The 24440-nt window shown below is 47.4% G+C and overlaps 1 protein-coding gene across 5 annotated transcripts in view; it reads right to left on the reverse strand.

Annotated features, from left to right (window-relative positions):
* LOC140387908 (SH3 and multiple ankyrin repeat domains protein 3-like) overlaps positions 1 to 24440 on the reverse strand; it is a 1536301-nt gene that overhangs the window by 149770 nt on the left and 1362091 nt on the right. For all 5 annotated transcript variants that reach the window (XM_072471211.1, XM_072471213.1, XM_072471209.1 and 2 more), the window contains exon 19: positions 8570 to 8705. In XM_072471211.1, coding sequence (XP_072327312.1) covers positions 8570 to 8705 — 136 coding nt within the window. The remainder of the gene's footprint in view (positions 1 to 8569; positions 8706 to 24440) is intronic.

The following is a 24440-nucleotide window of genomic DNA, read 5'->3' on the forward strand; positions in this document are numbered from 1 at the left end:
TGTTTCACAGTCTCACAACTCTCCATCTAAAGAAGTTCTCGCACATTTTTTATTGACCATCTTATATTCATGACCCCTAGTTTCGCCCACAAATGAAAACGTTGTCCTTGTGCCTACCTTATCATAATCTTAAAACATTTTTTTTAGAGTACCCAATTTTTTTTTTCCCAATTAAGGGGCAATGTAGCTTGGCCAATCCACCTACCCTGCACATCTGTTTCGGTTGTGGGGGTGAGACCCACACAGACAGGGGGAGAATGTGCAAACTCCACATAGACAGTGACCTGGGGCCGGGATCGAACCCGGGTCCTCGGCGCCGTGAGGCAGTAGTGCTAACCACTGATACCTTATAATAACCTTAAAGACCGTCGTCAGGTTACCCTTCATCCTTCTGGAGAATGGAGCTCCAGTCTGCTCAGTCTTTCCTAACAGGTATAACCTCACAATTTTGTTTTCATTCTTGTAAATACTTTTTAGCACCTCCTCCAGTGTCTATATATGCTTTTTACAATCTGGAGACCAGAACGATGCACATTTCTCCAAGTGTGGTCCAACCAATGTTGTAAGCAAATTTAACATGATTTCTCTGCTTTTCAATCCTATCCATTTATCCACAGTGTTCAGTTTGCTTTTTAAAAAATGATCTTGTTAACCTATTAGTGATGTGCGTGAGGCTTACTGGGGTCGGAGTCAGGATTATAATGTTTCAGCCCACTTTAACCACTGTGGGAGTGCAATCTCACTGTATTTCCCCCCAGTGCTCCCAGGTGTTGTCTCTGCAATTCTCTACAAAGTGTCAGTGTAACTTCCTTGTCTTGTACTCTGTGGATTTACTTCTACAACCTCCCATTCAACCTCAGCAACTACTGCTGTCCAAAGTGACAATGTGAAATGAGGTTTGGGTATCTTGATCCCAGTATTCAATGCAGGCAAGTTCACAGGACCAAAGTCAGAGCAAATTGGCACAAAATTGGCATGAGAACCATGAAAGTAGATTCTGTGAGAAAGTACTGTGCAGTGGGGGAAAACGTTGAGTGAAGGGACCTTTACTTTGTATCTAACTGACACCTTTGAACACATGCTGATGATTGTACACTTTCACTTCCAACTCCAAGCGCCTTCTGTGCTGTCCTCAAAATCCATCATTTTCATATCTCACATCAACAACTCTGTATTCAAAGGATGGTGGGTGGCACAGTGGTAAGCATTACTGGCTAACGGTAGTGAGGGCCTAAGTAGGGTGCTCTTTCAGAGGGTCGGTGCACTGAAGGGATTCTATGATAACGTTTTGATCAATATTATTGAAAACCGGACTGGATACTGTTAATTATTGTACTTCACGTCATCAAAATCCCCCAAATCACCAGTGTATTGATATAATATCCAAACTAGACTTCCAACAAAGAGACCTTCATCTCCTCAGTTGGAACAGAATTTCAACCTGGATCCCACAAAATCAAACTACAACCCAGTTCATTGCTAAGGCACAACTACAACATGAGAACTACAAAAAGACATTTCAATGTTATATGTTGCCTTATCAGGCCATGTTCCTTAAACTTAACCAAGCTTTGCCAAATAGATGAATACACATTGAACAATAATTTGCTTGAGTGTGTATCCGTGGCGAGTTGCACTCTCAGACAAACATCAAAACATTTCACATACAGCTCAGGTGGCATCTCTCCTTATTCCCTCAATTTTTATCCCCATTTATCCTTCTTGTTTGAAGGCATTGATTCTGTGCTGGTCTATGACGTTGATACCTCGCCCAAGTGACCATTCTTCGTGTGTGAATCAAACATTGATTTTTGGCAGGCTGTTCAGCTGCAATAGGCATCAGTTGACCGTGATTCATTCCTTACCTGATGTTCACACATGCACACTAACAATTGGAATCCTTGTTCAGGAGTCAATATTTTCTCTTCGAGCCCAAGGTGCAAATGATAGTTGAGAACAAGCACCATCCCCTGTTGACATCATCGAACTCTGTACCTACCAGCGCCTGGAACCTGGGGCCTTCCTTGTCTGTTTAGCTAAGCTACTCACTCAATAAGCAGTTGGGTCACCCCGGGAGTGCATGGGCGCGCAATTATGGATGGTCCTTTCTGCAAGTGAGTTTCATAAAATGTGCTCAGTGAGAGGAACTTTGCATGCAAAAGGTTTAGCCCTTTCACTGTGCCATATGCTCTCAGTTTGAGAAATACCCTCTCAGGTTGTGATTGGACCAAATAGCAGACATTCTTGCCTCTTCTCTCTCAGAGAATCCCAGCATTTAAATTATTAGCTTGGAAAAGACACAAGGACAATTTCGTAAATCTCACCTGTTTTATCAATTTTGGACTAAAACTGGACTTGAGGACCAGAGCAGGGGATGGGGACAGTGTGGTCCATTCACTTGCTCGCTGATTGAGGAAAGGAAGCATCAAATCATTCATCAACTAACTGAGGAGGGGCTTCAAAATCATTCAACTAATTGATGGAGGGGAGGGGAGAAAGGTTAAGAGAGGGTGTGATGGGGGGGGGTAAAGGAAACAGGGGAGGGGAAGGATGGAAAAACAGTGGAGGGTGGAGATAAGGGTGTCAAGGAGAAGAATAGAGGGAAGGAGAGAGAAGAAAGGGAGAGAAGGGTGTGGAAAGGAGAAGGGAAGGAGAGGAGGGGAAGGGAGGTGGGGTGGGGGCTTCAACTTGTTACCAAACTCATTGCGGAGAGGGTTTAAGCTAGCACAATGGCTGCCAGATAGTGAGGTATTCAAATGTAACCTCAGAATTTCTTGGTAGCACAAGGTCACCAACTCAGAAGTCCTGGACTATACTAATCCATCAGGTACACCCATTATTAAGTCAACAGCCTCTGTGCCAGCAGACACATTCATCGGATGGATTATGGATATATATTCAAATACATTCTGAACGATGAACTGGCCATTGGGTCACAACCTGCTGAACATCTATACCTCCGCTACAAAGATACCTGCAAGCGAGATATGAAGATGGCAAACATTGACACGGGCAACTGGGAGACATCTGGTGACTGCCGTGACCTCGGGAGGCTGAATGTCTGCAAGGGTATTGGAATAAACGAGGCAGAAAGGAAAGCTCAGTTAGCCAAGAAGTGAACCCAGAGACCAGTGAATCCTGCATCTTCACAGTCTTCAAATCTGACAGTGATTGCCAAACCAGAATGGGGCTTCTGAGCCTCATCATGCATGGCTTAACAAGAACCATCGTCTTATGAGATGGAGGGCTGCCAAGATTTTAAAATAATGTATGCTTATCAACAAATTTTTCAATATAACACCTTTACATCCATATACGTACAATAGTTTTCAATATTTCAACTCTTCCACACACCACCCCCCCATAACCCAAAAGAAACAACAACCAATCCCCTATGCATCTCCTCTCCCCAAAAGCCTGATGGTGACCAACTCCCTGAAATAGGAAATAAACGGCTTCCACCTCAGGTAGAACCTTTCAGCCGGCCCTCTCATTACATACTTCATTTTTACCAAATACAAAAACTCCACCAGGTCACTTAACCGGCTGCGGAACTGGACAGGGCCAAAGACATCCAACCAAAAAGAACTCGCCTTTGGGCTTTTTAAGGAAGCAAAGGCTAAGAACGTCCGCCTTTGCCTTGTCTGCAACTCCAGTACGTCTGAGATCCCAAAAATAGCCACCAAAGGATATGGTTCCAAATCAACCCCAAAGATCGAGTCCAAAACCGCAGGCACAAAACAATGGTTTTCACAAATTGGGGCCAACACCGATCTAGCACCCAGATTAAAATGCCATCTAAACTGTCCGCATATTCTCAAGGTAGCCATCATCACTAGGTTGGCAGTCCCATTTCGTTGGGGAAAACGGAAGGGGGACCGTGACCAATGCTCTCAAACTGGTGCCTTTACAACCATTCCTCTCCATCCACATGCACTCTGTCCCCCATACCATCTCCGCACCTTTTCAATATTCACTGCCCAATAGTAGTATAACAGGTTTGGTAGTACAAGACCCCCTGACTGCCTATCTCTTTGTAAAAACCCCTTACAGATCCAAGGGGCCCTGCCCACCCAAATAAAAGATGAGATTATCTTATTGCCGCCCGAGAAGAAAGATTTCGGAAGGAAACCTGGAAGGCACTGAAACGAAAATAGAATCTTGGGAGGATATTCATTTTGACCGACTGAACCTTCACCGCCAAAGTCAGCGGGAGGCCATCCCACTTCTTTAGGTCAGCCTTCACTGCTTTAGCCAGACCCCCAAAATTTAACTTCTGTAGCAAGGCCCAATCATGGGCCACCCGGACTCTCAGATGACGAAAGCTGGACCTGGCCAAGGGAAAAGACAACTTTGCCAGGTTGGCTCCCGTCCCCGGAAGATTCACCAGAAAGCATTTGCTTTTACCCAAGTTCAATTTATGCCCCGAGAAGCAGCCAAACCTCTCAAGTAACTTCATTATCTCCTCTGCTCTGGAGAGAGGGTCTGCCACATACAGTGACAGATCGGCCACATACAATGACTCCTTGGGCTCTCTCCCCCCTCCCTATTCCCCCTTCACTTCGTGGATGACCTCAATGCTATGGTCAGAGGTTCAATTGCCAAGGCAAACAATAGCGGGGAGAGTGGAGATCCTTGTCTCATACCTCTACTAAATTGGAAGTATTTCACATTTAAAACGTTTCTATGGACGCTCGCAGTGGGGCCTTATGTAGGAGCTGGATCCTTGATATAAATCTAGACCCAAACCCTAACCTCCCCAAGATCTCAAACAAATAGGCCATCTTATCAAGTCTTTTCCACATCTAGTGAGATAATCACTTCCGACTCAGGGGCTAGAGAAGGGGACAAAACAACATTAAGCAACCTCCGAACATTGGCCGACCACTGTCTTCCCTTAACAAACCCTGTCTGCTCCACCGATATGACCCCTGGGAGGCAGGGTCCCATGCATACAGCCAAGACCTTGACCAACAACTTTGCATCCGCATTCAATAATGAAATAGGACGGTACGACCCATAGTTCATTGGATCTTTACCCTTCTTTAAGATCAAAGAATCGACACGTGCGCCAATGTGGTTGGCAACGTCCCTGGAACCATAGAATCCTCAAACACCTCAAGCAGCAATGGGGCCAGCAACCCGGCAAACTTCTTATAAAATTCAATAGGGAACCCGCTCGACCCGGTCTTCTCGACTGCATCAAACCCATACCCTCCATAACCTGCTCCAAAGTAAGAGGGCCTCCAGTCCCTCCCTTTTCTCCTGTTCCCCCACCGGAATAGATAAACCGCCCAAAAGCTCTAACATTGAGAATCCTTCTGACTTGTAAACGCCTCAGATACCTTATTAACCCTGGCTGGGGCAGAGACTTTTCAACCCCCCTAACCTGCTTAATTTCCCGAGAGGCCATCTGTCAGCTCAACTGGTGCGCCAATAAGCAACTAGCCTTTTCCCCATGCTCATAAAAAGTCCCCCTCGAATGCCGCAGCAGGCACACTACCCTACCCGCTGACAGCAGCCCAAACTCCAACTGTAGCTTCTTCCTACTATCCAATAACTCCGGTGTCTGATTGGCCGAATATTGATGGTCCACCTCCAAGATGGCATCCACCAACCTCAACTCTCTCCCCTTTCACTCTTCTCTTTGTGCGCCTTAAAAGAGACGATCTACCCTCTCGCGACCACCTTCGCTACGTGAAAGGAGAAATCTCCTCACTTCTATTAAATCTCAGATACTCCTCAATGGCAGAGGAAACCCTCTCGCAGAAGCCCTTATTCGCCAGCAGCGATGTATCAAACATCCACGAGGGGCGTTGAGCAGGGCCCGAGCCATCCGCCACATCCACATAATGCGGAGCGTGGTCAGAAATCACTATCACTGAGTACCCCGCCCCCACCACCCCCGGCAGCAGGGATCTACCTACCACAAAGATATCAATCCTGGAATTCACCTGGTGAATCTGAGAGAAGAACGAAAAATCTTTCTCCCCTGGGTGTAGAAATCTCCAAGAGTCTGCTCCCCCACCTGCTCCATGAAGGCAAACAGTGCCTTTGCCAACCCAGAAGGTTTCAATGCCTTAGGCCTTGACTTATCTCGTTGAGGATGCAATACGCAGTTAAAATCCCCTTCTATGATTAACTGGTGCAAATCCAAATCCGGGATCAAAGACAACAGCTTATTAATAAAAGCTGCATTGTCCCAATTTGGGGCATAAACATTGACCAGCACCACCAGTGCACCCGCTAACAACCCACTAACCACCACGTACCTCCCATTCAGATCCGCCAAAACCTTCACCGCTGAAAAGACTACTCTTATTAATCACGATTGCTGATCCCCGGGCCCTACTATCAAACCCTGAATGAAACACTTGCCCCACCCAACCCTTCCATATCTTTATCTGATCTCTAACTCACAAATGGGTCTTCCTGCAACAGCACCACATCGGCTTTCAAAGTCTTAAGTTACGCAAACAACCTAGACCTCTTTACTGGACCACTCAACCCCCTCACATTCCATGTGACCAGCCAGATGGGAGGGTCATCTACCCCGCCCCTACCGAAGTCAGCCATTCCCGCCTCGTGAGGCAAACCAGTAACCCTCCAAGAAGGGCTGACATCAGTCCCACCCAAGATGGCCGCCAGATCCCCCAACACAACAGGACAAAGCAAAGTCCCCAGCCACCGTCAGAAGACAAGCCCACTCCACCCCCTTCCCACCACCCATCAACTCCAGACACAAACAAGCAAACCTGAACCAGGTGCCCATATAACCCCCCCCCCCCCCCCCCCCACCAAATCTCAACCACCCAATAACCTTTACCCCTAGGCTCATACCTAATAAACCCCCCACTGTGTGAATCACAGATAACCCCATCCCTTCACTCCCATTGACCAACTATTTTAGCTAGTGGGGTTGCCCCCACACAGAGAACCATTGATAACCCCAAAATCCCGAAACACCAAACCAACCCCCACCAAATTCAACCTTACTAATACCAAAAGAGAGTAACATGAACCATAAGCAACACCCATCCCACTAACCCCATAATACAATTCAACATGTAAAGTTACAAAATAGCCCCATCAACACCCCCTCGACCATTGATAATAAAAACAGATGGCCAGAAAACCCAAACAACCCCCACCCCACCTTCAAACAAACTTCCCTCAACCCGTACAAATACACTACATTTATTTCAACCCCAGTCCATTTCTTTGGACGAATGCCTCAGCTTCCTCTGGAGTCACAAAATAGAGGTTCTTGTTTTCATCGGCCACGCGGAGGGGCGCGGGGTAAACCACGCCAAACCGAACTTTGTTACACTAAAGTGCTGCCTCGGCCTTATTGAAAGCAGAACTCCTCCTGGCCACATCCAGTCCAACATTGTTCCAGCTCGGCAGGGTGTGCCATCACACCCCCCACCCCCCACCATCTTCCTGAACAACTGCCCCATAAACAATGTCAGGTTTGGGCCCTTCAACACCTCTGGCAACCCAACCACTGTGTGGTTCTGTCTTCTTTACCAATGTTCCAGGTCGTCTACCTTAGCCCTTAAACTAGTGTTGGCTGCCACCCTCGCCGCCTCCGCTTCCACCTCCAGAGATGCAATCTAGTTGTTCCGCCTCGACAGAGCAACCCCCATCTCTTTCAGCTCCGCACCCTGCTGCCTCACCATTTTATCCACCTTTGCCAGGTCCCCTCGAATCAAGGAAATTGCTGCCTCGTCCGCCTTCCCCTGGTCTCCCAAGACCTCTCGGCGCAGTCTCTGCAATTCTACAGCTAAGATTTCAATGGTTAGTGGGGTAGGGGTAGCCCCTGACACTACATTCCCCTCCACCATATTCTTCTCCACCAATGCACTCGAAGATTCCACTTTTGAAGCTATTCCTTTCTTCTTCTGTTGCCTAGTTCTGTGCCCCTTGCTGTGGGACACTCAATCCATCGACCTTAACAAATTTCCATTTGCTGACTTATTGACCCACTCCCAAAATGATTGAGATGAAGGGGTGCAGCCGAGGTGATTCTCTGATTCACTGGGGAGGAGTAAGAGGGACAAACTCGATACCTGAATGGTCATGGGAGCAGTGTTTGGAATTAGACTCTGAGGAGATTTCCTCATGTTACAGTAGCTGGGCACCTCCACACCTGGTTTGAGGATCTGGTACCCTACAGCAGCGCCATCCAGAATTCCCCTTCTGATGAATCAGGATGCACACGTCACATAATTATCAGTCACTTAAAGATAATTATCAGTCGCTTAGAGATATTTAGCGGGATTTTCTACGCAACCTGCCGCGTTGTTTCTGGTGACGGAGGCAGCCCGCCAGCGGGATATTCCGGTCCTGCTGTTGTCAGCGGGAATTTCTGTTGGATGCATCACCGGGAAACCCGAGGCAGGGATGAGCCATTGGCGGGACCGGAAAATCCCACCAGAGTGAACAGCCGGTAAATTCCGCCTTATATCTGCAACCAATATTATCAACAGAACCTCTGCCAATCAGTCAATCAGTGAAAGGATTAACTCTGGCAGTATTCTCCAATTATAATAAACTATCTCCTGACCTTTTTTCCTCATTCCGTCCTCCAGTTCTGGCTTTCGGCTGACTGTCACCACTTTCATCAGCAAGTTATTCCCTCCCTGTCGGATCATGGAGACCACCTGCTTGTGTCCAACCTTTACCACGTTGATATTGTTTACCTGCAAAGAAAGATGAATGTAATTCAGGTCATGGCCCCTTTTGCATGCTGGACAACGCGTGCCCAGTAAAATAGGTTTTTGGAATGACGAAAGAGTCAAACACAAGGGACACAGGCGGAAGATTAGCAAGATACAAAGGAATACAGCTTAAGGGAAACTCCCCAACACCACCCCCCAATCCCAGAATGTGCTGGAACAAAACATCATATATTTGTCAGCATCGAAAAGCTAAGTTCCCATGTCCCACGTAGACTTTCTAAGATCCAATATGTTAAGTACCGCCAATAGTCGACGGATGACAATAACTCTTTCACATCTGATAATAAAAATAATAATCATTATTAGTGTAACAAGTAGACTTACATGAACACTGCATTGAAGTTACTGTGAAAATCCCCCAGTCGCCACGTTCCGGCGCCTGTTTGGGTACACAGAGGGAGAATTCAGAATGTCCAATTCACCTAACTGCATGTCTTTCGGGATTTCTGGGAGGAAACCGGAGCACCCGGAGGAAACCCACGCAGACACGGGAAGAACATGCAGACTCCGCACAGACATTGACCCAAGCCGGGAATCGAACCTGGGACCCTGGTACTGTGAAGCTGCAGTGCTAACCACTGTGTTGCCATGCCACACATCTTGATGGACCTGCCATATTTCCAGCACTTTCTGATTTTATATTAAGCGGTGAAGATCTCAGGAGGAAAAGGCAATCACCTAGCCTTTTCTCACCCACATGATTATTATGGCCAATGATTTCACCACTCATTTTCTCAACGGCAGTTTCATTTCACGCCATTGAAGGAGAATGTGCAAACGGGGTCACCAAAATTGGAGAGAGGTGTTCGAGGAATTAGTGGGAGGTGAGTCTTCCAATAGTCACCTGACTACAAGCTGTACTTTATCAATGACTTTCTACACCTGACTGAGGGAGAGGATAATCCCTGGGTTGGAAACCTGACTACAGCTTTTTCTGTTGAAGAGTTACAGTGTGGGATAGAGTTGGGTTTACTGAGGGAGGCCCAAAGGGCATGGGTGAGCGATGTATCTCGTTACATCACACTGTGGGCTGTGCTATTTCTGAGAGTCACATTAACCCTTTGTATGCCAGATACCCTTAACTTCACACCCCTAAAATATTTTCTTTTCCAATTTCAGCATGGCCAATTCACCTACACTGCACACCTTTGGGTTGTGGGAATGAGAAACAGGCAGACGGGGAGAATGTGCAAACTCCACATGGACGGTGACCCGGGGCCGGGATTGAACCCGGGTCCTCAGCGCCGTGAGGCAGCACTGCACCACTGTGCCACCTTCGGCCCTGCCAAAGTTGATGCCGATTTACATTCTTCACCCACGCCGCCAATAGGGAACCCATGACAACAGTCGACTTCAGTGGGACTGGAGAATTCCATCCTTTGTCTTTTTTTAGAAACCATGGAGGTAAGTTACTGAACACATTCACAAGAAATCTGCCAGTGTACGTTTAATGCAAAGAATAACATGTTCATTAAACAATTGAAATGAACTATATCACATTAGAAAAAAAAGGTTAGGAAGATTTCAATACAACCACCAAAAAATGATTCAGTCTCTGCTATTCCTTTTATCCCGGCAGTACTTTTACAGACACAAAGCCCCAGTGAAGATTTACCACTGTCTCAACACCAAGGCTTGGGTGTCTCAGTTCAAATGGCTTTCTTCTGGCGGACATCTGAGCATTCACTAAATGCTTTTCTTCAACCAGTATCTCTCCCTGAGACAGCCAAAAACTGCAATATAAACCCACTATTACTTTGGGGACAACAGGCTACCAGCCATGGTGCTGGGCCGGGCCTGGCCTCACCGAGCAGCTTCTAAAAATTAAACTTAGGAAATTATGTCCCCCATGACTTTCCACACAACCGCAAAACCCACACCCTGCCGAGTCTGCAACCCCACCCAGGGCAATGCGCCACCCCCACTCACGCAAGAAGAATAAGGATAATCGCTTCAACTCTAGCCGGTGGGGGGGGGGGGGGAATCGCAGTCCGGGAGCAGAAGAACCGTCAAGACGCCCATCAGTAGGGTATCCTGGGAGGCGGGCTGGCCCTCCTCCCCCCACCGACTCCACCAAGCCAGACCCGAACCAGGAGCAGCATAATGCTCCCCCAGATGAAAAAGGAAAATAAAACTCCAGGGTAGGGACACCCAACTGACTCACGGTGACTACTGTCATATAAAGTATACCGAAGGCCACTCTCATCTACAATCTCAAGTCATGGATACCAACCCCACTCCAGCCCACTCTAATAACAGATGCGTTTAAATTCAAATCTGAAGAAAAAAGAGCAAAACCTGAAATGGATTAGCTCTAAGTGGTGGTGGTGGGTGGGGAGGGGCTTTCCCCCCCTCCAGCTCCACTCAACTTCCTCTTAAACGAGACAGGGAATGATAACGAAGGTGGCCCCTTTTCTCCAATCACAAGGGTAATAAGACACTATGAGGCATAATTACAATAAGGAGTGAAACTGTACGCATTTCTAACTGTACCCATTTTCTAAATCTGGATAAGTAAGGAACAGGCCATCACAGCGATATTCCACACTCCCCTGTAGGTAAAAAGACAGTTCAAGAAAACAACATCATGATCAACAGGGAGTAATGTGCAGGATAATACCGGGCAGTCCTCAGGATAAAGACTTCTTCCCAGCCGCATGAAGGAAACACAAGCCAAGGAGAAAGGAGGATCAACGAGCACTCTTCAGGTTCTCCCAAGGATTCCGACGATCGAAGCATGAGGTATCATTACTTCCGCCATTCTGTCTCACCAAATAGTCTACAGCCTTGTCTCCAGTTGGAGGGATGGCTGAACCAGTTCGCCCACTTCCATCTCCTCACGACAAGTATCAGGGACAGGACAATACAGGGGTCAGTGGGCCAGACCGACTGCTGGTCTTGAAGACGGGATATGTTGTACTCCATTGAATCTGATACACCCAGCCTCCAGATCAATGAGATCACTGAAACATGGAAGCCAATCCGCAAATTCACTCAGGAACTCTTCCACCACCACTCGCTTGGGACTGGGCCAGGGGCATACCCCACTCGATCTCCTTCTCCCGACCCCTTCAGGGTGGACGACAAGCCATGCAATAGGAACCTGATAGTGCGGAGGCGGGCCCCAACCAGGGAAAATGCACTCTCAAGTACAAGAACCTCCTCATGCATCTCCACGCCTCCATAAAAGAACCTCACAACTCTTGGAAGTGAGCACTGCAGTGAGGTGATTTTCAGGAAGGGCAACACCTTCATTGGCAGCCAACATCCGATGCACGCAGCAGCGCTGACGTGACATTTTGCACAACAGCAACTGTGCCACGGCAAGCCCACCCCAGCCCACTCAAGCTGCCGCAAACAAACAAGGATTGCAACATTTTGTCTCGTTTCTCGCAAACACACTTACCAAACACTTCTCGGGACATAGCACAAGCCATGTAATCCAAGAAATGACAAATACAAAAATGTGCATTAGGAAGAAAGGACGGATTAAAAGAGCAGAGTCAAAAGTTTCAAAAATGCAGCCCCTTGGGGGTTGTAGTTTAGTGAATTTTTTAACAAGTACAAAAAACTGTCCCGTTGCCTGGCAACAGAGGCGTAGGGGCACACAGAGATACAGGGAAAGAGAGAGGGGCAGTTCAGTCAGTGTGTGCATACCAGAGTGGGGGCAAAGTTTATAATCTCTCTGGTAAGAAACCCTGCAAGCCGGGAGACCCCATTCCAGGGATCTACCCGCCTCGCCATGCCTTGCGAGATCCAATGCAATCTCGCGAGACGTTGCGATGCGAATCCCGCCACAATGGGCAGGATCACTTTTCTGCAAATGTGCATATTAGAGTGAGGCAATAAGCCTCACTCTAGTCTGCAGGTTCCCGAGGTACCTGAGGCTTTGGGATTCAACTCCTTCGCCTCAGAGACCTCGGGCGAGTGACATTCAGCACTGGTCCCATCAAACAAGGACCCGATGGAACAACACTCATCGGGGTCTCCCAGGGGATTAGAGGCCTCCAGCTGCATGCCCTTTGGGTCCTTCCCCAGGCGGCACCAGCAGTGACAGCCTCGTACCCTGGCAATGCTACCTGGGTGCCAGCCTGGCACTGTCAAGGTGCCCGGGTGGTATTGCTAGCTGGCATAGGCACCGGCAGGTTGCCAGGTTTGCACTGCCAAGAAACCAAGTTTGCAATTTTTGTGTGCAAATGATCGGGCCGGGGGTGCGGGTGTTGGAACAGGGGGGAGGGAGCTGTCGTGCACCCTCCCATAGTCCGTTCGGGTTGGGCAGAGGTTGGGGATTATTTATGGGCCTTGGAGATCGGGATGCCACCGATCTCTCGCTACAAAGGGGAGTCCCAGCAAGTGGAGCTCCCCACTGTATAAAACGGGGCTATGTGCGGCCTTGGCCGCACGTTTGCTTTTCAAGCCCCTTGTTCAACACAAGTCAGATTGAATAGCCATGTGTTTCCCGGCACTGCAAGCACCGGGTAACACACGACTAAACACGCTCACTAGGGGACTTTGTTCCCCTTTGGGAGAATCACACCCTGGGTTTTGTGTGCCTCAGAGGCAAATACCAGCTGAGGAAAATGCATTTAATGAATGCCACAAATCTGCTGGAAGAAAACAGTTTGCAACTGAGCCAGCCCAAGCAAGAAGCCTTGATGTTGAGCTAGTGGTAAATCTTTACTGTGGTTTTGTGTCTGTAAGGTGATTGCTGGATAAAAGGAATAGTGTGAGTTTGAATCATTTTCTGGTGTTTGTGTCAAAATGTTACCGATCTTTTTGTCTCGCTGTATATTGTTCAATTTCTTATTTAGTAAGCATTTTATTTATTGTGTAAAAAGTACACTGGCAGACTCTTGTGAATATGTTTAGTATCCGACCTCCATGGTTTAAAAAAAACTCAAGCCAAGTTCAATCTGCCTTGAACACTATTAACATCAGCTGGGATTGTAACATTCACCTTCCCTCTTGTGGTCTTTCTGGGTATCGCCTATTTGTCTAGGAGTCTCTCTTCCCCTTAGTCGTTTCACGAGCTGGACAGTTTGGGTTTCTCTGTACCATGGCTTGCTCACTCCACGTAAAATGGATTGGTGCTGTTTTCTGGGATTTCAGACTGTTTGAGTATTTGGACAGCCTTTTCTGGAGTCAGATCTTCCTTGGACTGTAGTTTGTCTGAAAGGGCATCGTCAGTCACTGACAACAGTTCTGCCCCCGTACTCACAGCATACATTTAATCTGTATAATTATTTTTGAAACATATAAGATCTTGAGGGGACTTGTTAGGGCGGATGTGGAAAGGGTATTTCCTCTTGTGGGAGAATCCAGGGTCGGGGTCACTATCTAAAAATATTGGGCGGGATTCTCCGTTCGCTGACGCGAAATGTGATTGGGCAGAGAATAGGTTCCCACGCTAAAATCGTGGCGTGTGCCAATTTGACGGCAAATTGCAATTATCCGTCACCTCAATAGCGGCGTCAATGCGGACCAGAACGCAGGTACGATAAACACCGTTTGCATATCATTAACGGGCCTGACCCGGTATTCCCCGGGGCCGCCGTGATACTCCATCTCCGATGGGCCGAGTTCCCGATGGCGAGGTTCACTTGTGCTTTTAAAAATTGTGAAATTGGCGTTGTGGCAGCTGAGGGAGAGAGAGGGGGTATGGAAAGTATCCAACATTGCCATAGTTAGCTGACAGTTGTGTCGCTGGCCGGGAGGCTTCTGCTAGGGCTGGGGTGGGGGATGGGGGGGGGGGGTGGCCAGGAGGTGGGCTGTGGGGTGGTGGATGGGCACGGAACACCATTGCTGCAGCCGGCAAGGCATCCATGCAGCTTCGCACACTGCTAACAACCCACTGTGATCTTAGGACCACAAATCTTTTGGGTGTCCCCCCCCCCCCCCACCAAGGCCACCCCCCCAGGTGCCCTCTGGCCCCAGCCGACCCATCAGCTGTATGGGCACGCTCCAGTACAACCAGTGCCATATTGTTGGCTGGGATGAGTGCGTGTGGGGATTGTAATGTGTATTTGCGACTGCAGCTTGTCAGCCTTCCGAGTGTCAATCACGGACCCGGCGAATCCCGTACCGTTTTCCATTGGGTTAGATTGTGTTCCACGTGGTGCCGGTGCTAGACCCTCCAGAGATGCTGAATCAATCCAGGTTGCTGTCGAGAAAGCCACAAATTCTGTGTCGGCGTCAACACTTAGTCTCAGAAACGGAGAATCCCACCCATGAGGTCTCTCATGTAAGACAGAGTTTAAGGCAAAGTAGATAGATTCTTGCTAAGCTAGGGGGGCAAAAGGTTATCGAGGGTGGGCAGGAATGTGAAGTTCAGGCTAAAATTATATCAGCCATGATCTTATTGAATGGCAGAGCAGGCTCAAGGGGCTTCCTCTTGCTCCTAATTTGTATGTTTGTATGCTTATAAAAGAGTCAATCAATTCTCCAGGCTGTTGGACATGAAAAATGAAATTAAATGAAAATTGTTTGTCATAAGTAGGCTTCAAACGAAGTTACTGTGAAAAGCCCCTAGTCGCCACATTCCGGCACCTGTTCGGGGAGGCTGGTACGGGAATTGAACCGTGCTGCTGGCCTGTCTTGGTCTGCTTTAAAAGCCAGCTCTTTAGCCCTGCGCTAAACCAGCCCCTATTACATGTTTGTTGAATTTTGATTTCTCTAAACCTTTGTTCCCACTGCGATTAAAATATGTATCGAATGAATTTAGAACTTGATCAAATTTATCTGAAGATTCATTTATTCTGTGCCTTGCAGTAAATAGCATTGGTTAACGGACCCACTGAATAAAGTAGTGTATTCACTCATTCAGTTTAAAAAATATATAATCCTGAAGCTATCACGTATCTTAAGAATTTTTTCCGCCAAAGTCTCCAATTTTGTGTTTGGATCAGTCTATATTGGTCTGGCAATGTTGATTTGTTGTCCACGGTTGCTTTGAAGTTCAGGGGAGTATAGCTTTAAATGTTGTGCTGCTTTGTAAATGGCCCCGCAATCAATGTTTTTTTAGAAAAATTCTGTGCTCGTCCCATTTTGGTGGGCTCCTGTGGTGATAATGGTTCTGTCCTTTTTGTGGTTTTGTTTTTTTGCAGCGATTTGTTAAATGAATGATTTGGGGCCTTCCCTGCGACATCGGAGGATTTTACAGTGGATTCCCAGTTTTGGCTAAGGTTTGCAAACCTTCCAATTCAGTTTTTGCTCTCGTTAAAAGAAGCTCAGCCGCCCCGTGATCTGGTGCTGATTCTGAACCTGATTTGGCTGGGATGCTTTTGGAAACAGGCTGCTCTGACCTTTTTTTTAAACAGCATTGAAGCTTTTTAAGCTGGTCCTGGCTTCGGGCTGGTTTTCTTTGCTCACTCCTGCTAGGTACTGTGACTCTGCATTCACAATGAACCTCCAGAGGACCTTGAGACTCCTCAGTTCTGCGTTTCTGCTTCCAATTCTGCAATGGAGCTTCCTTCAGGTAATCTCCCTCTGTTCTTCCCTTCAGGGGCTTTTGATCAGGACACAATGCTGTTCCTTTAATTTTCCAGTGTTTGAATATCTGCTCCACCTTCTTGGAGGTTGTGGTTTTTCCTTCACCTGCCATCATGTTGAATCTTGCACCTTCAGCAGCTCTCATGAAGAGATTCTGAGTCTTTTATGGCTGATCATCAAGTGTTTATTGATAACCCATAACTATGTACATATATACTGGGCATAACCTAGACTGTGAGCCAACTCCATGCTTGCTTCTACCCAGGTCTCTGTCCAGTCCACAACTGATCCTAGTCTCAGGTCATGTGTCTCTTCACAGCATGTTGTGGGTGGTACTGTTTCCCAGTCCCACATTAGCCCTTGCTGTCGTGTTAGGCACACTGAGATAACACGGGCTGCAACTGGATGCAGCTATAACTGAAATAGACTCCAGACCTTGAAGTTAGTTCAATTTGATTTATTGAACCTGTCACATAGTTAGCACAGTTCTCTGTGAGTTCGACTCTGCTAACCTAAGTGTGATCTCTCTGTCTGACTGAACCAGACTAACTCTTAGCTACATGCTGTTATGTGATATATACACCGGACTCACTCTGTAGATGTCCCTAGTGGAAAGAGGCGGAGTGTGAGTGCCTCGTGCCTTTTATAGTGGGAAACCACCCCCAAGTGTTCTGCCTGCTGATTGGTTAGGTCCTGTTCTCTGTGTTCATTCGCTGCCTGTCTGTATCTCATTATGTGCATGTCTGCATATCATGACACTGGCTATACCAGATACTCTCATACTATACACACCAGCTTGCGACAAGTGGCAAATTCATAATAATTGCAACTGAGCTGGTTTTATTATCAAAAGGTTTTGAGAATGCAGGATGAAACTAATTGAATCAGTCAACTCAGCCTGTTTACCAACTCAACGACTTACATTATATTAATGACTTGGAGGAAGAAAGCAAATGTACTGTCGTCAGATTTGCAGACAATACAAAAATAGGTGGAAAGGCAAGTTGCGAGAGGGATGCAAACAGTTAAGTGAATGGGCAAAAAGTTGGCAAATGGAGTATAATATGGGAAAATGTGAAGTTGTTCATTTCAAAAGGGAGAACAAAAGAGCGCAGTGATATTTAAATTGAGAAAAACTGCAGAAAGCTGCAACACAAAGTGACTTGGGGCTACTTGTGCATGAAACACATAAAGCTAGCCCACAGGTACAGCAGGTAATCAGGAAGGCCAATGGAATGTTGGCCCTTATTTCAAGGGCGTTGGAATATAAGGGTCGGGAAGTCTTGCTGCAACTGTACAAGGTGCTGGTGAGGAAACATCGGAGTACAGTGAGCAGGTTTGGTCCCCTTATTTAAGGAACAATATTATTTAATTGAAGGTGGTTCAGAGGCACAGTGGTTAGCACTGCTGCCTCACAGTGCCAGGGAGCCTAATTCACTGTCTATGTGGAGTTTGTACGTTCTCCCCGTGACTGCGTGGGTTTCCTCCGGGCTCCGGTTTCCTCCCACAGACCAAAAATGTGCAGGTTAGGTGGATTGGCCATGTTAAATTGCCCCTTTGTATCCAAAAGGTTAGTTGGGGTTACTGGGCTACCTGGGTAGGATGTGGACATGGGCTGGGTAGGGTGCTCTTTCAGAGGGTCGATGCAGACTTGATGGGCCAAATGGCCTCCTTCTGCATTGTAGTGATTCTGGAACTTCTAGAAGGTTCACTAGGATGATCCCCGGTATGGAGGGATTATCATCTGGTTGGAACGCATCTCATTGGAATTTAGAAGAATGAGACGTGATCTCACTGAAACATATCGGATTCACAAGGGACTTTACAGGGTAAATGTTGGGAGAGTCTAGGACCAGAGGACATAGACTTAGAACAAAGGGGTGTCAATTTAAGACTGAGATGAGAAGGATTTCTTCTCTCAGAGGGTTTTGAGTCTCTGGAACTCCTTCCCATAGATAGCTGTGGGGGCAGGATTCTCTTCCTCGCTCCGCTAGTGGAGGAATACGTGATGTGACAGAAAATCTAGCGTCGGGGAAAAAAATCAGGATCGGCTCCCTTTCCGATGCTCTGGTCCCCCGCTGGCGTCGGGATCGAGATACAAAACCCGCACCAGCGAGAGGATGCAAATGGGTCATGAAGATCCATTTACATCCTATTAACAGGCCGGGCACCATATTCTCTGGGCCCTCGTGATTCTCCAGTCCTCTAGGTGAGAATTGGCCCTGCTCCTGACAAACGTGCATTTGTCGCTGTGAACCTTGCGGTGGGCCTAGGGGGTAACTCTTTCAGGGAGTTGCCCCCAAAGTCCATCAGATGGCCACACTCTGACCCACAGCGCAAGACCTGCCCAAGCCACATGAACCAGCCCCCCCCACCATAGACCCCCTAATTAAAGAGAATTCCCCACAGACTCCCTAAATAAAGTGATCCTCCACAGACCCAAAAGATAAAGAGACACCCCACAGAGATCCCCAAAATAAAGAGACCCCCCCGGGGATTCCTAAAAAAACCGAGTGCTCCCACAGATCCCCTAAATAAAGAGACCCCCCCACAAAGACCCACTAAATAGAGAAACTCCTCCACAGAGACCCACTGAATAAAGAAACTCGTCCACAGACACCCACTAAATAAAGAGACCCCTGCAAAGACCCCTAAACAAATAGAACCTCGAGACCATCTAAATAAAGAGACTGCCAAAATAAAATGACCCCCAGAAACCTTTAAATAAAGAGACCACCCCAGAGACCACCTAAAAAGAATGCTCCCTAGAGACCTTCTAAATAAAGAGACCAGCCCAAATACCACCTAAATATAAAGACACCCCTACAGACCCCCTAAATAAAGAGACCTCCCACAGAGACTTCCTAAATGACAGCACTTAACTCTGTTTTAAGTGATCCAGGAGCTGTCAATCAAAGCTTGATGTTTATAAACATTGCTTTTAGTTTCGCAGCTGACCACTTCAAAGTCATTCAATTGTGAAGAGAGATGAATGGAAATCATTTAATTCTGTTTGAAGTAGTCCAGGAGTTGTATTGCCTTGCGGGGTAGCCTAACCACAGGACCTCGCCTTCGGGCCACTTGCCCGAATGGCGGCCCGATAGCAGGATTCCTTAGGGAATAGCTAGGGATTGGGAATCGCTTGGGTGGGGGCGGATATTAAGTGCAATTCAGCTCCACCAGGAGAACATAGGGCTGAATTCTCTGTCCCGCCGCACCAGATTTGTGGTGCAGCGCATCATCAGGATTCACCGTTTCGCTAGCTGGTCAATGGGGTTTCCAATTGTGGGGCTGCCCCACGCCGTCGGGAAACCCCCGGGCTGCCAGCAAAATGGAGAATCCCGACAGTGGAGAATTCAGCCCCTCGTCTCCCAAACAGAGAATTGTGCCTCTTGTGGATGTTTAAGGCAGAGGTAGGTAGATTATTGACCAGTAAGGGAGTCAAGGTTATGGGGAAAGGGCAGGAAAGTGGACGCGAGGAATGTTGGATCAGCCATGATCCTATTGAATGGTACAGCAGGTTCGAGAGGCCCAACAGTCTACTGTACCTCATTCTTATGGTCTTATTATGGGCTTAACATACTGAAAGATGAAGGCAGGAGTACTCTGTGCTTTGTAATGCTCATTCTAATTCACCCCTGCAAACATTTCAGCCTGACAGTGAATGGCATTCAGCCAACCATTCAGCAGTAATTACAGTGAGTTATTATCAGTAAAAGCACTCCCAGATCCTGCTGCTCTCTTTCTGCTTCTAGTTCTGTGTTCAAGAAACCAATAAAAATATGTAAGAGCCAAGAGTGATATACAAAACTATGTGAATCCGGGCTGGAATCCTGTACCAGGCCTGAAACAGTTATCTTACACTGTACTGAAATCCTGTAATGGTCACAATTCTTATTCAATTCCCCCCCCCCTCCCCTCCTCTTGAATGTCCCTAACTTTTGATGGGATGCATTTCCACATTTCTAACTTCATCCAGAACCTCACCTCAGTGAACAAATACAATGTTTAATTTAAAATCCAAAATAATGCAGATGCTGGAAATCTGAAATAAAAACAGAAAGTGCTGGGTAAATGTAGCAGGTCTGTGCATCCATGGGGAAAGAAACAAGAGTTAACATTTTGAGTCTAATGTGACTCATCATCGGAACTGGAGCCATTTTAAATGTTTTTGTAAGGGTCCTTTCTAGTTGTTCTTATTTATTCCCTGTTTAATCCCTTATTTCTCCTTTCCTTTATTTTTGCTGTTACATTTTTGATCCACGGATGATTTATGGACATGAGTCTTTAAGGCAGCCTGTATCTTTAGTCCAAGCAGAAGGAAGCAGTGGCCTTTGCCTTTAATTCAGCCAGAAGGATCCAGAAGACTGTGCTATTTTAGACTGGTGATTGCAGACTGGCCAGTATCAGTGATGACTTGTTTTGATTGATTTGTCTGGTTGACAATGAATTGGCCCAAAAGGCTGTGCTCTGCCCGGTAACGGGTGGTGATTGGATATTGGTTCACTGGAATGCTTTCGGAGCTACAAGGTTCCAATTTGGTTTCACTTTTGATTCTGAAGCTCCAACTCTCTCCAAAAAGATCTAACTAAATTATCTCCAAAAAGATTCAACTAATTCTCTATATCAGGCCACTGTGAGGTTTAACTCTCTCTCCAGTAAGTCTGGCCACTGTGAGGTTTAGCTCTCTCTCCAGCAAGTCTGGGTGTCGCGCTCTTGAGACTGCAGAGATTTGAAGCCAGACCATGAGCTGAAAGTAATGTTTGATGTGGAATAAAGTATCTATATAGAAACAGAGGCCTGAATGTGAACCTCGAGCAAAAGGCCCAATTTGATAAGAAATAAAGTGTCTCTCCAGAAAGCCTGGTGCCAGTGAGTACTACATTTTCTAACCTGTGGGACCCTGAATGAATGACTCTGCAAGGAAGACCATAACCAGCTGTAAACCAGAGAGGTTCATCAACCAGCTTGCTGTGAGGGTAGTATGCCAAAGAACCACCATTTGAAGTAAAGGCTCTTATCTTTTGACCTTCATCCTTCTTATTTTTACCCCTTTCCACTCCTCTGTGTTTGTCTGCCTTGTGTGTGGGGGTAGACGGAGGGACAGTTCAAAGGTATTGTTGGTATTAGTTTGTTGTTATTCAATTGCATTTACTGCATATTCCATAATACTTCTTGGTATAAATAAACAGTCATTGTGTTTCAACTTACAAACCTGATGACTCCAATTATTGGGCAGCCAAGGGCCAAAAACCTTGGGTATTTTCAGAAGTATTGTTGGTTAATTCACTTGTGCTGCGACTCCTGGGCATATGCGGCTGGAGCTGACCAGGCACTTGCCCAGGATGGTGTAACATTTTATTTGAGTTTTTAAAAAATCTATCGATATAGTCCCATGTCTGGATGGTGTGCTATTTGGAGGGGAACTTGCAGGTAGTGTGTACACATGCACCAGCTGTCTCTATCCTTTATGGTCAGTGTTGCCCACTCAAATGTCAATGGTCACCAAGCTTGTGGCGATCAGGTCAACGTAATTGCCGCATTATACAAAATATATGTAATATGAATAAAACAAATGTACAACCTTTTGAAAATGGAGTTTTAAAAGATCAGCCGTCCAGACCAAGACACTGGCAGAGCCAGGGGAACAACTGCAAAAGGGTTTTGCCATTTAACCGTTCCACGAAGCAAGCCTGCTGCATAGCCCCTGAAAGGGTGGTGACAATCTATTAACTGAAGTGTTCTGTTCTGGCCCCGTCTCGTGTGTCTCACTGTTTGGAGAAAACTGTCTACTTCCAGCCAAACAAAACCATGGGCTGGATTCTCCGAACCCTGACGCCAAACGCAAGGGGGCGGAGAATCCCCGATGACACCAAAATCAGGCGTGGCGCCGCTTTCATGATGCTCCACCCCCGAAAAGCGACGTACTCTAGGAGTATGCTGCGCCACGTATCCGCGGCCTCAGGCCATTGCCTGAGACCCACCCCGCGATGCACCCTCCGCGACTGGCCGCGTGAGACACGTGTGGTCTCACCCGTTGTGAACTTAGTGTAGCGACTGCGCACTCAGTCCGGCGCCACCACAGTCGAGGGAGGGACGATCCGCGGGCAGGGGGGCTTCATTCGGGGCTGGGGGCACTGTGGGCGAGCGGTCCTGGGCGTGCGAGCGGCCGAAAGGGGGTACTATTTTTGCGGCCCGGGTTCGCGGGCTGCGTCCGCCATGAAGCACGGCACGGCCGCTGCAGGCTGCCGCCGTGCGCATGCGTGGCCACGGGCCCGGCAATGCAGCGGCCCGTATGGGCAGCTAGAGCTGGTAGCTCTACGCTGCCTCCCTGCTAGCCCCCAGCAAAACGGCAAATCGGTGGCCGTTTTGCGCCAGTTTTCCTGGCGTAAAACACCAACGTTTTCACGTTGCCGGCGTGAGGACTTAAGTCTCCCAAACGGAGAATCCAGCCCCATGTTCTTCGGTGATCATCACCTTTGTCACTAGATGCCTCAAGGAAACTTTAAGAGGAAACTGACCCCAGTACTCCCGAAGGCCAGCCCTGCTTCCTCAGTGCTTCACAGAGTGGTTCTGCAGATCTAAATGTATGGGCAGAGGCACCCAGAGAGAACAGGAATAGAGAGGATAACAAACGGTGGACTATTTTCCTTGTCTCATTGAGCAAATGACACTTTCGCTTCCAGGTCACTGGAAATCCAACAATTGAATTATATTCTGATGAACATTGTCATGGTCTGATCAATATGCGATTCCTGTCCAACAGGGACACGCTTGATTCATCCTCACTCAATTAGGTGTGGATAATAAATCGTGGTGCAGTGAATGACACCCATACTCATGGCCGCTGCTGAAACTTGAACACAATTAAAGATTCACCGTTCAAAATAAAAATCATCAATTCACCACCTGTCTGTGGTCAATTCACGATGTGTGACTCGTGGCAAAGGGTACTCGATAATACCGTTCTAGGTGGCAAAGAGCAGAGGTTTGGGAGGCATTATTGAAGAATCCTTAGCAAGTTGCTGCACTGCATCTTCTAGATGGTAGACATACAGTCACCCTGCAATAATGGTGGAGGAAGTGAATTTTAAAACCTGTGTTAAACACCAAGAAAGGAACACTGCACCTTTTTCCCCAGCAGCCCATGGGATTTGGGAGTCACTGGCTAGGCCAGCACATATTGCCCATCCCTAGTTGCTCTTGAGAAGCCGGTGGTGAGATGCCTTCTTGAATCGCTGCAGTTCCTGAGGTGTAGGTTCACCCACAGTCCTGTTCCAGTTTCACAGAATTTACAGTGCAGAAGGAGGCCATTCAGCCCATCGAGTCTGCACCGGCTCTTGGAAAGAGCACCCTACCCAAGGTCAACACCTCCACCCTATCCCCATAACCCAGTAACCCCACCCAACACTAAGGGCAATTTTGGTCACTAAGGGCAATTTATCATGGCCAATCCACCTAACCTGCACATCTTTGGACTGTGGGAGGAAACCGGAGCACACGGAGGAAACCCACGCACACATGGGGAGAACGTGCAGACTCCGCACAGACAGTGACCCAAGCCGGAATCGAACCTGGGACCCTGGAGCTGTGAAGCAATTGTGCTATCCACAATGCTACCGTGCTGCCCAGTTTGACCTAGTGACAGTGAAGGAACGGTAATATATTTACAAGTTAGGATGGTGAGTGACTTCTAGATGGTAGTGGTCTTGGGTTTGGAAGGTGCTGCCAAAAGAAGCTGGGTGAGTTCCAACAGTGCATCTTGTAGGTGGTACACACTGCTGCCACGGTTGGTCGCTGGTGGAGGGATCGAATGTTTGCGGAACGGGCAGCTATCAAGCCGGATACTTTGTCTTGGATAGTGTTGAGCTTCTTGAGTGTTATTGGAGCTGCACTCATCCAGGCATGTGGAGAATAATCCATCACACTCCTAATGTGCCTGGTAGAAGGTGGACAGGCTTTGGGGAGTCTGGAGGTGAGTTCTTTGTAACAAGGTTCCTAGTCTCTGTCCTACCCTTGGATCCATTGCATTTATATAGCTAATCCAATTCAGTTTCTGATCAATGGTAACCCCCCCTGATTTTAATAGTAGGGGATTCAGCAATGGTAATGCCATTGAATGTCATGGGGCAATGGTTAGATTGTCTCTTATTGGAGGGTCATTGCCTGGCACTTGTGTGGCATGAATGTCACTTGCCACTTTTAAGC

This window comes from Scyliorhinus torazame, chromosome 13, assembly GCF_047496885.1.
Source record: "Scyliorhinus torazame isolate Kashiwa2021f chromosome 13, sScyTor2.1, whole genome shotgun sequence".
NCBI classification, from domain to species: domain Eukaryota; kingdom Metazoa; phylum Chordata; class Chondrichthyes; order Carcharhiniformes; family Scyliorhinidae; genus Scyliorhinus; species Scyliorhinus torazame.